The sequence below is a fragment of the Mandrillus leucophaeus genome, unplaced genomic scaffold, assembly GCF_000951045.1.
Source record: "Mandrillus leucophaeus isolate KB7577 unplaced genomic scaffold, Mleu.le_1.0 Scaffold32, whole genome shotgun sequence".
Lineage (NCBI taxonomy): Eukaryota > Metazoa > Chordata > Mammalia > Primates > Cercopithecidae > Mandrillus > Mandrillus leucophaeus.
Window position 1 is genome coordinate 3,856,507 of NW_012103365.1, and position 12,044 is coordinate 3,868,550.

Here is a 12,044-nt window from a genome sequence, read left to right on the forward strand (position 1 = left end):
TTCTCTTAAAAGATTAATATTTTTAATGACAGAAGTGAGTTCTTTTTTTCTTCCTTAATGACTGTATTAGTTTGTTCTCATACTGCTAGGAAGAAATACCTGAGACTGGGTAATTTATAAAGGAAAGAGGTTTAATTGACTCACAGTTCCCATTGCTGGGGAGGCCTCAGGAGACTTACAGTCATGGCAAAAGGCGAAGGAGAAGCAGGTACCTTCTTCAGAGGGTGGCAGGACGGAGTGAGCGCAAGCAGGGGAAATGCCAGTCGCTTGTAAAACCGTCAGATCTCGTGAAACTCACGATCATGAGAACAGCATGGGAGAAACAGCCCCCCTGATCCAATTACCTCCACTTGGTCCTGCCCTTGACATGTAGGGATTATGTGGATTACAATTCAAGGTGAGATTTTGGGTGAGGACACAGCCAAACCATGTCATTGGCCAAATAGGAGATATTGTCCATGTCATTTCACAGAGATCTGCCTCATTGTTTTTAATGGCTGCACAGTGTTCTGCAGTTTCGTACATTGGCCACTCTTCTGTTGTTCATCATTTAGGTGGCTCTGGTTTTGCTCTGAAAATAGTGTGATCAGCATTTTTACATGTGTGTGTGAATTTTCTTGTGAAATAGATTTCCAGGGAGAAGTTTTTGCAAAATGCTTCTTGCAAGATATTATATCAGTTGTACCTACCCATGGTGAATGCAATGCTAATTATTGAATAGTCTCGGTCTCTTTCATTGTTTACCAGCTGCTGGGTAGAAAATAGGCTGTCTCTTTAATTTCTATCCTATAATCACTCATGAGGCTGAGCTTTTAAAATCTGTTCACTGTCATTGATATTTCTTATGTGAACCCTCTCTCCTGATTATTATTGTTGTTTGAGACAGTCTCACTCTGTCGCCCAGGCTGGAGAGCAGTGGCACAATCTTGGGTCACTGCACCCTTGACCTCCCTGGTGGCTCAAGTGATCCTCCCACCTCACCCTCCCGAGTAGCTGGGATCACAGGCATTCACTACCATGCCCGGCTATGTTTGTTTGTTTGTTTGTTTTCCAATAGAGATGGAGTCTCACTTTGTTGCCCAGGCTGCTCTTAAACTCCTGGGCTCAAATGATCTGCCCTCCTTGACCTCCCAAAGTGTTGGGATTACAGGTGCGAGCCACTGCTTCCAGTCCATGTTATTTCCTGTTGGACTGTTTGTCGTGTCTTGTTTGGTTGTGGTTTTCTTAGTGATTTGTAAGAACTTTTTATTTCAGGCATAGTTATCCTTTGCCTTTGCTTTGGTAGCAGTATTTTCTCTCAAGCTGATGCTTGTCTCTTGGTTCAACTCGTACAGTACATTTCGTAATTCAGAAATTGTAAATCTTTTTTTCTTTATTTTGAGACAGGATCTTGCTATGTTGCCCAGGCTGGTCTCAAATTCCTGGGCTCAGGTGATCTTCCTGCCTCAGTCTCCTATGTAGCTGGGATGTAGGCGCTTGCCTCTGTGCCCGCTTCAGAAGTTCTAAATCTTTATGATACAAAGTCCGACAATCTTTACCTTTATAGGTTGTGAGTTTGGGGCCATGCTTAGGCTATTTCCAATTATTGTAACTTTCTTTTATCATTTTTCTGGCTTTGGTTTTATGGTTGAATTGTTCATCTGTCTTTTTTAGTGTGTTGTAAGGTTGTAGTATTAATTTTATTCTACATCATTAGCCATATGTCCCCATACCAACTACTGAATGGTCTGTATTTCCCCATTGATTTGAGACAACACTTGTATTATATATAAATGGTTTTTTTTTTTTTTTTTTTTTTTTTTTTTTTTTTTTTTTTTTTTTTTTTTTTGGCGACAGATTCTCGCTCTTTGTTCAGGCTGGAGTGCAATGGTGCAATATTGGCTCACTGCAACCTCCGCCTCCCAGGTTCAAGTGATTATCCTGTCTCAGCCTCTTGAGAAGCTGTGATTACAGACATGCACCACCATGCCCAGCTAATTTTTTGTATTTTTGGTAGAGATGGGGTTTCGCCATGTTGGCCAGGCTGGTCTTGAACTCCTGACCTTGGGTGACTCACCCGCCTCAGCCTCCCAAAGTGTTGGGATTACGGGTGTAAACCACTGCACCCAGCCTTATACACTAAATTCTTACTTACACTTTAACATTGCAGTGTGTGTTTCATCCTTGACTTCCTGTTAAATTGCTTTCTTTCTTTCTTTTTTTTTTTTTGAGACAGAGTCTTGCTGTGTCACCCAGGCTGGAGTGCAGTGGCACAATCTCGGCTCACCACAACCTGCCTCCTGGGTTCAAGTGATTCTCCTGCCTCAGCCTCCCGAGTAGCTGAGATTACAGGCATGAGCCACCATGCGCGGCTAAGTTTTTGTATTTTTAGTAGAGGCGGAGTTTCACCATGTTGGCCAGGCTGGTCTCGAACTTCTGACCTCAGGTGATCTGCCCGCCTTGGCCTCCCAAAATGCTAGGATTACAAGAGTGAGCCACTATGCTTGGTCTAAATTGCTTTCTTTCAATCTGATGGCTCAAAATGTTGACTTCCAAAGGCTTTTAGTTGCAAATCGAGTCAGATGCAATTCCCACAGCTTGTTTTGCAGATGTAAGGATAGGTTTTTACCAGGGAATTGCTGAGTATTCTTAGTCCATTTGAGCAGCTTTGCTCCAGGAGGGAAGAAGAAAAAGAAAGAATCCTAGGAAAGGACATCTGCCTCTCAAGAGTGCATTTCCTTTCATCAGGAAAGCAGTATCTTTTCAGGAAACTCTACACAGTAGACCTGTTATTATAAAAGAGTAAAAAGTTGAAAAAGTTTAAGTTTAAGTAAATTACAGTAAGCCAAGATTAACTTATTAGAGAAAGAAAAATTGTAAAAGTTTAGTGTAGCCTGAGTGTACATTGTTTTGAAAGCTTATAATAGTGTAAAGCAACATCTTAGGCCTTCACGTTCACTCACCAGTCAGTCACTCACTCATCCACAGCAACTTCCAGCCTTGCAAGCTCCATTCATGGCAAGTGCCTTGTATAGGGGTACTATTTTTTATCTTTTTCTTTTTCTTTTTTTTTTTTTTTTTTTTGAGACAGAGTTTCACTCTTGTTTCCCAGGCTGGAGTGCAATGGTGCGATCTCAGCTCACTGCAACCTCCACCTCCCGGGTTCAAGTGATTCTCCTGTCTTAGCCTCCCAAGTAACTGGGATTACAGATGCATGCCACTATGCCCGGATAATTTTTGTATTTTTAGTAGAGACAAGGTTTCATCATATTGGTTAGGCTGGTCTCGAATTCCTGACCTCAGGTGATCCGTCCATCTCAGTCTCCCAAAGTGCTGGGATTACAGGCATGAGCCACCATGCCTGGCCCATTTTTTATGTTTTATCCTGTATTTTTACTGTACCTTTTCTGTGTTTATGTTGAGATATGGTACTTTTTTTTTTTGAGACAGAGTTTTGCTCTTACCACCCAGGATGGAGTGCGGTGGCACAATCTTGGCTCACTGCAACCTCTGCCTCCTGGTTTCAGGGGATTCTCATGCCTCAGCCTCCTGAGTAGCCAGGATTACAAGCGCCTGCCACCACACCCAGCTAATTTTTGTATTTTTAATAGAGTCGGGGTTTCACGATGTTGGTCAGGCTGGTCTTGAACTCCTGACCTCAAGTGATCCGTAGATATGGTACCTTTTCTAAGTTAGCTATGTTTAGATACTTATCATTGTGTTATGGTTGTATGCATTATTCAGTACAGTGTGCTATAGAGGTTTGTAGCCTAGGAGGACTAGCTATACCTTGTAGTCTGGGTGTGTAGTGGGCTGTACCATCTAGCTTTGTGTAAGTGCACTCTGTGATATTTACACAACAATTGCCTAACAGCATGTTTTTTCAGAATGTATCCTCATCTTAAAGCAACACATGACTTATGTGTACATGTGTACAAACACACACATCATTTAAGCAACTCAAGTGTTATGAGGGGAAAAAACAAGTGTGTATGGGGGGGCAGATGTAAATCCAGGTGAGTAAGTTTGAACACCGACATTAAACTTTCAGTTCTCTATGTTAATAGAATTAAGTTCCACAGCTGATATAACTGACTTCAATCTGTAAAGCCGAGCCTGCCTTGTAGGGTCTTACGAGGGTTCCTATTTGTGTGTATTCATATTTTGTCAAGCATTTGGAATAATGCCTGGCACATAGTAAGCACTTGGTGACCGTCGATGAAAGAAGTGAGACTCCAGGCTTGATTCCTATAGGCCAGGTGAGCAGGGAGGCCCCTTTTCATTCTTTGACGCCTCAGATGAGGAAACGGCTGTTGGAGGGGAATTCACACCTTTCAGAAGAAGGCCCTGTCGTTCCAGTTGACGCTCGTGGAGATAGGACTCAGTCAGTAAATGCTTCTTGAATGAAGCATTAGGTGGTTGGACCAGATCTGCCTTTCCCATGGGAGGAAAGAGATGATTTTAGGTGTTACACAGATGTTTATCATTTTTGTAGTTAGCTAGTTATTACAGTGTTGTGTTAGCAGAAAATATTAGGCAGCACCTCAGACCTCGGTATTTTTAAAAAGTGAGTGATTTAAAGACACACTAAATTGAACAGGTGGCATGTGAATGTCATGGAAACTGAAAGCATTGGTGGATTGAAAGAAAACCGGGAAAATCTTTGAGGTCTTTCCAAATGTGAGATGTTTGATTCTTTGAGTCTGGCTTTAAATGAGAAATCAGGATATACAAATAGAAGTGATATTCTCTGGGTTTTGGGAGCAGAGACGTGTAATGGAAATGGACAGGCAGAACTGGATGTACAGTGTCATGCAGGGTGCAGAGATAACAGTGTATTAGCACTTTGGTGTCTGCTGTGGGCAGCCTTGTGTGTGTATGTATTCTCTAACAAAATTGGGAACATCCTATACATACAATTTTGCAACCGGGTTTGTTCACCTGATACTGTCACTCCGTGTTCAGTGTTCCTGCAGAGAAATCTTTGTGCCCATTCTTGATGATTTTCTTAGGATTAAGTCCTAGAAATGGGATTGTGTGGTCATTGTGTATGCATGTGTTTCAGGCCTTTTATACTTGTCATCACAGTGCCTTGCAGTATGATTGTGCCAGTTTAAGATTCCGGCAGCTTGAGTGCCCTCTTTCTTATCCCTCTCCAAAGTTCGATTAAATAATAGTTTTGTTGGACTGGGCGTGGTGGCTCACGCCTGTAATCCCAGCACTTTGGGAGGCTGAGGCGAGTGGATCATGATATCAGGAGTTCAAGACCAGCCTGCCCAAGATGGTGAAACCCCATCTCTACTAAAAAATACAAAAATTAGCCAGGCGTTGTGGCAGGCACCTGTAATCCCAGCTACTTGGAAGGCTGAGGCAGGAGAATCGCTTGAAACTGGAAGGCGGAGGTTGCAGTGAGCCGACATCACGCCATTGCACTCCAGCCTGGGCCACAAGAGCAAAACTCTGTCTCAAAAAAAAAAAAAAAAAGATAATTTTGTTGCCAGTTTGTTCAGCAGTTGATTCACTTACTCTCCAGCTGATGTCCTGTACATCCTGAAACTTGCTGGCTTGTCTCCCTTCAGAACTCTCATCGGCAGCCCCCGACAGCACTCTCCTCCTCACTGCCCGACACTGGGTGGCAAATCTTTTCATCTTGGCCACTCTGATAGGCTGGACAGTGAGATCCTTCTTCCTAGGGTGCATGGAAACCCATTGCAGTCACCTGGGTTTGCAGAGTGGGAGGAGGAAAGTGTTAGTGGTACTAGGAGTTGGGAGCCGGTGGGAGTTTCTGGCTGGGTGTATTTGTGTTATGGACCCGTGCATCTCACCACTCTCTACCACTGTGCACCCCTGTGACCACGGACAGGGTGCTCCTGAGGTCAGTCCCAGATGCCCGCCAGGCCCTGCATCTTGAGCCTGCTTCTCCCTCTGGCCTCCTCTCCAGTTTCTTGCTGTCCTCCGGCCTCCCTGCCTCCTCTCTGTACTGGAGGCTCAGGTGTGTTCCCCGAGCCTTTCTGCCTGCCCTTCATCCTGTCTGGAATGCCTTTTGGACACCTGACTCTCCCATTCTCCAGGGCTCGCCACGGCCATCCCCTTCTGAGAGAGGCCTTCCCCTGTCACCTTCATCCCCTCTATGAGTCACAGCCTTCATTCCTTATCATCTTGTAATTATCTGTCTCTCTCCTTTCTCTGCTTGTTTACTGCTGTACCCCCAGTGCCTAGCACTTGGCAGACACCTACATGTTCCTTGACTAAACTTCAGTATTGAATAGTGTGAAGAATCCGGAGGTGAGAGGATAGAACTGCTCTTCATTGTCCAAGAGTCCAACAAGTTACGGCTTCCAGAGGGAGGCAAATTGATCAGCTCCTCAACAGAGCTGCTTAGCAGTGGGGTGGGTGCCTTCCTTGGGGAAGTAGTCAGGCAGTGACTTGTTGTTGCATTGGTTCTTGCACTGGATGTTAGGGTTGATGAGATCATTTCTAAGATCCCTTCCAATCCTTAAAACTGTGGGATGAGTATTCTCATCTGTGGGTTGCTGGGCTATCATTCTTGTTTCCACTGCAGATGTGGCTTTTACCACTAGATGACACTATATGATTTCTTTGAAATCAGCGTTTCCCAAACTGCCAACCACAATGAGAAAATATGTGTTTCATTGCACTTACACCCTCAACACACACTTGAAACAGAAGTAGGCTGGGCACGGTGACTCACGCCTGTAATCTCAGCACCTTTGGAGGCGGAGTTTGGAGAATCACCTGAAGCCGGGAGTAAGTGTCATGAATATCTTAATCCTTACTATATATAATGCATCCTATTTTTTATTTTACTTTGTTCGACATTTAAAAAAATGCAGATTTACAAACAAACTGATTTTATTGTATTAATGGGTCATGACTGTTTGAAAACATTTTTAAAGTATGCTGTTATAAAACTGTGTGGGTATGCTGTTTTCCTTGGACAGTCTGGGCTTGTGTAACAGATCGTGTCCATTAGTGAATATTTTGCATGTTTCTGTGGTGAGTTGCTGCATGGAACAGCTGAACATGTGCTTCTTTTTGGGTGCCTGTGGATGAAAGAGGTTGGAGATTGTGCAGAATTCAACACTTACTGTAGTCAGGCCAGAGGTAAGCCTTAGTAGTAGATTTAAAGCTATATGATCTGCTTCTAGAAGCTCGGAGACATGACACACCCATACCCTAAATTTCACCTTACTTAGCAGGCAACAGGAAATGGGGGTATTACTCAGGATATCACTAGGACGCTTTGGGCTGCAAGTAACAGAAGCCTGACTCACATTGGCTAAAAGGGTGAAGACACTTACTATCTCACAAAATTGATGTTCAGAGGTAGAGCAGTCCGCAGGCCCAGAGCAGCTGAGCATGGCCTTCGGGATCCAGGTTCATGACTCCTCAGTTGTCCTAAAGCTGGTTCTACTCATGGTTGCAAGAAGGCTTCCTGTGCTAAACGAAGCCTTAACTCCTTGTGTATAGACTGGGTAGAGAGAATTAAGGCTCCTGTGGCATTTTCCACATTGTTTTGTTCGTGCTTGCTGTGTTCATTTGTTCCTAGTTTCCCCACGCTGACCTCTCTAAGTGGGGTAAGAGGACGGCACCTAATACAGAGTCAGGAGAAACACTTGGGTTAATTCATGCTGTTTGTCGAGTGTTTCTGAGTCTCCCTTCCTCTGGGCACAGGCCTTTTCATTTAGTGGAATTAACTGACTAACTGTGGCCATGAGTTTGTGGAGTGAATAAATGGCTGCACATCTTCTATATGAAGCATGAAGTGAGGTTATTTGCTATGTAGGGTCCTGGGAAGTGAATGAGCAATATGAGGAAAGGGAGTGAGAAGGCCCACTGTGGGCAATGTGATGGGTGATGTAATGTGAACGTAAAGGTGAACGGATGGCTGCGTCTTCACATGTGTAACGGGGCACTGAACATGCACTTGGCCTTTTGAGGTGGATGGTTGGTTTTTGTCAAGTTCCTTGATCTGGTTCCTGGAAACTTGGCAGTGGACCTTGGCCTGAACCTACTCCATCTCTACTCACCTTCCTTCTTTTTCCTGCCTTCCAGGTTTGCAGTAAGCATTGGCTACTGGCATGACCCTTACATCCAGCACTTTGTGAGACTGTCTAAGGAGAGGAAAGCCCCCGAAATCAACAGAGGCAAGCGACCATCTCCCTGCCCAACAGCACCTCATCAGCTGCCTGAGGTTTTAGGGGTTCATTCTTGAAGGGAGTCGTGGTCTGCTCCCTTTCCAGCTGTGTGCAAAAGTGCTTATTTCACCAGATCCTCACCAACATGGTGTGTTACAAAACTTGTTGCAGCCTTAAAAAGGAATGAGATCATTTCTTTTGCAAGGACATGGATGAAGCTGGAAGCCATCATTCTTAGCAAATGAACAGAGGAACAGAAAACCAAACACTGCATGTTCTTACTCATAAATGGGAGTTGAGCACTGAGAACACATGGACACAGGGAGGGGAACATCACACACTGGGGCCTGTCGGGGTGAGGGGCAAGGGGAGGGAGAGCATTAGGATAAATACCTAGTGCATGCGGGGCTTAAAATCTAGATGACAGGTTAATGGGTGCAGCAAACCACCATGGCATATGTATGCCTATGTAACGGACCTGCACATTCTGCACATGTATCCCGGAACTTAAAAAAGGAAAAAAAAACAAAACAAAAAACAAAAACACAGTATCTACTTCCACTTTAAAATCATGAGAGTTTTTGAAATTTTATTAAATTTAATGAATTGGAAAAAGTACTAATCTTTGTTAATCTGTCATGTGAAAAACGGTATCTTATTGCAATTTTAAAAATATTTCTTCTATTTATAGGTAACGTTGAAGATCATTTTCATATATTTGAAGCCCATTTAAATATCTTTCACTGTAAACTCCCTATCAGTAATCACTTTTTTCCCCCAATGAAAAAAATACATAACGCTTTATTTTTCACATGTGTATTCCTACTCTAATTGGATAAATACGGAGAAACTGCTTTATAGTACAGTTATGAGGAGGACAGTCTCTTAGAGTTTACATCAGACTTTTCCTCTGTTTGGTTGGTTGCCTATGGCTCATCTAGGTGTGTGGACTAATTATGTGGATTTAATTGGGTTCTTCTATAACCCAGTGTCTATAAGGAGACATTCCAAAGGCTTTTGTATATTTCAGGCTGAGCATATCTTAGTTTTCACGCCTCTTGTCTGTGTAGATGAATCTTTCCTAAGGATGGAAATTGAGGATTTCTGCCCAGTTACACAGCCTGAGGACGTGGTCTTTTACAGCTTTGTTGACGTTCCCCACTGGCGGGAGGGAAAGTGTTGTGAGACCTGGTAATTCTCATATGAAGGAGGGCTCAGAGGTGCTGACAGCAGTAGGCCTAGGCTTAGGAGATTTGGCCCTTAAGATTCTTCAACAGGGCTGGGTGCGGTGGCTCACCCCTGTAATCCCAGCACTTTGGGAGGCCGAGGCAGACAGGTCACGAGGTCAGGAGATGAAGACCATCCTGGCTAACACGGTGAAACCCCATCTCTACTAAAAATACAAAAAATTAGCCGGGCGTGGTGGTAGGCACCTGTAGTCCCAGCTACTCAGGAAGTTGAGGCAGAAGAGTGGCGTGAACCCAGAAGTGCGCCACTGCACTCCAGCCTGGGCAACAGAGCGAGACTCCATCTCAAAAAAAAAAAAAAAAAAAGATTCTTCAACAGAGTTGGGTGTGGTGGCTCACGTCTGCAATCCTAACACTTTGGGAGACCGAGGCAGGTAGATCACTTGAGCTCAGGAGTTCAAGACCAGCCTGGGCAACATGGTAAAATCCTGTCTCTACAAAAAATAAAAAAAAAATTAGCCAGGTGTGGTGGCATGTGCCTGTAGTCCCAGCTACTTGGGAGGCTGAGGTGGGAAGATCACTAGAGCTCAGGCAATCGAAGCTGCAGTGAGCTAAGATTGTACCACTGCATTCCATCCTGGGTGACAGAGCGAGACCCTATCTCAAAAAAAAAAAGAGTCTTCAGTAGATTTATTTTCCTCCCCAGCTCACAATATACATAGGGTTGGCCATTTAAGTATTTATTTATTTTGAAGCTTGCACCAACAGGCAACTTGTTCCAGAACATAACTAGAATATTGTTTCAGATGCCTGCCCCTTAGAAACTCCAGAGCGTAAAGAGAAGTCTGTATCTGGACATGCATGTGCCATGTGCAACGTTTGATTGGCAGCAGCCTGAATGTGTTAAGTCCCCAGTTGCTCTTTCCCAGACAGCAGAGTATGCAGGAAAGGTAGTCATGCAGCTCCTTTCTGGCTTAGCAGTATAAAGCCTGAGAGGGAAGAGATGGAGAATTACTTTTTGTTGCCTTATTTTAGTGTTAATGACACTATTAGGCTCTGCAAATAATTTCCACCAATGAAGTCAAAGGCTTTGAGACGGGAGCCTGCCTTATTCTCAGCCAGATTGAGAAATTGACCAAATGACCATAATTCTTGTGTGTGCAGGGAATCTTGGCCCTCAGGTTGGATCCTGTAGGTGGGTTCTATAAGAAATGCCAAGAAATTTTAAAGTGGTGGTTTCTGAAAACAAGGACATGCAATTTTATTTTGCATTCCCTCCCCTGCTTTTGAGGAAGATTTCCTAACAAATGCTGCACAGGCAAAGACCCCCACCCCATGCCCTGGCAGCACCCCTCTCTTCTACCCTAGACTTGAACCTTTAGAATGCAGCCAAATTGGAGTGCCTGCTAAATGGTGTATGGTGACGACATATTTCCCCCAATGTCCAATCCATCATGGATGATATCTCTGTAAAATACAATAGAAATGATCTAGAAAAATAAAATGAAAATGACATACAATGTACAATTCCAAATCATTTATTAGTAGATCGAACAGGCTTGAAATTTCTCTGTCAAATTGTAATAAAGTTTCTAAATGCTACCAGGTTTTTTTCTTAAAATAGGCACATACTGTTAACAGCCATGCATATACTTTGAGCAACAGAGTTTTAGAGCACAGACAGACCTTGTGTTCTTTTCTTCTTTATTTCCCATCTCCTTTTCCCCAACCCTCCACCCGAAAACTAAACAGTGGCGCAATCTTGGGCCACTGCAACCTCTGCCTCCTGGGTTCAAGCAATTCTTGTGGTCCATCCTCCCAAGAAGCTGGGATTACAGTTGTGCACCACCATGCCTGGCTCATTTTTGTGTTTTTAGTAGCAAGCCATTTTATTAGGCAGCAATTTGCTGGTCTTCTCTGTGACCCCTATTTTACATAGAGACTAACCCATTCAGGGTGGAGGTGAAGGGAACAGGATAACAAATATAGCTTCCTTTGTGTTAACATTCATCTGCTCAGTGTCCTGACCCATAATATTATTTTTCATGTGATCTCACAATTTTCAGGTTTACCTGAGTCCAGAGTAGCTTTCAGTATAGCCATGAAAGGCACATTTCCAAGATGGACTTCAGACGTTTCAAAGTAAAACACTTATTTTTCATATATAAAAATATAGCTCATTTTTTCAAAGGCAGTTGATTGCTTCATGAAATAGATTGTACTTACCTTGGTTCAGATGCCTTTAACAAAAACAACAACAACAAAAAAAAGAGAATTTGAAAGTTGCTATTTCTCCCATAGAGTCTGCAGATTAACCTCTGACACTGCAGAAGGGTGCGTGCTTTCTGTTTTGCTCTTCTGCTGGGGTGGGCTTCACAGGGATAATTTCTGTCATCTCTGTGTGATAGCTTGTTTCTGTGTCCCCCCCTCAGGATATTTTGCTCGTGTCCATGGTGTCAGTCAGCTTATAAAGGCGTTTCTACGGAAGACAGAATGTCATTGCCAAATTATCAACCTTGGGGCAGGCATGGATACCACCTTCTGGAGATTAAAGGTATGTTCAAATTCCCCTCTTCCCTCTCCAAGTGTTTAGATTTCATTTTTGGAAGATTTTCACCCTTGGCCGGGCGCGGTGGCTCAAGCCTGTAATCCCAGCACTTTGGGAGGCCGAGACGGGCGGATCACAAGGTCAGGAGATCAAGACCATCCTGGCTAACCC

At 43.7% G+C, this 12,044-nt stretch overlaps 1 protein-coding gene across 2 annotated transcripts in view; it reads left to right on the plus strand.

Annotated features, from left to right (window-relative positions):
• Positions 1-12,044, plus strand: part of LCMT1 (leucine carboxyl methyltransferase 1) — a 71,119-nt gene that overhangs the window by 9,965 nt on the left and 49,110 nt on the right. For both annotated transcript variants that reach the window (XM_011987948.1, XM_011987949.1), the window contains exons 2-3: positions 8,056-8,147; positions 11,758-11,879. In XM_011987948.1, the coding sequence (XP_011843338.1) occupies positions 8,056-8,147; positions 11,758-11,879 (214 nt within the window). The remainder of the gene's footprint in view (positions 1-8,055; positions 8,148-11,757; positions 11,880-12,044) is intronic.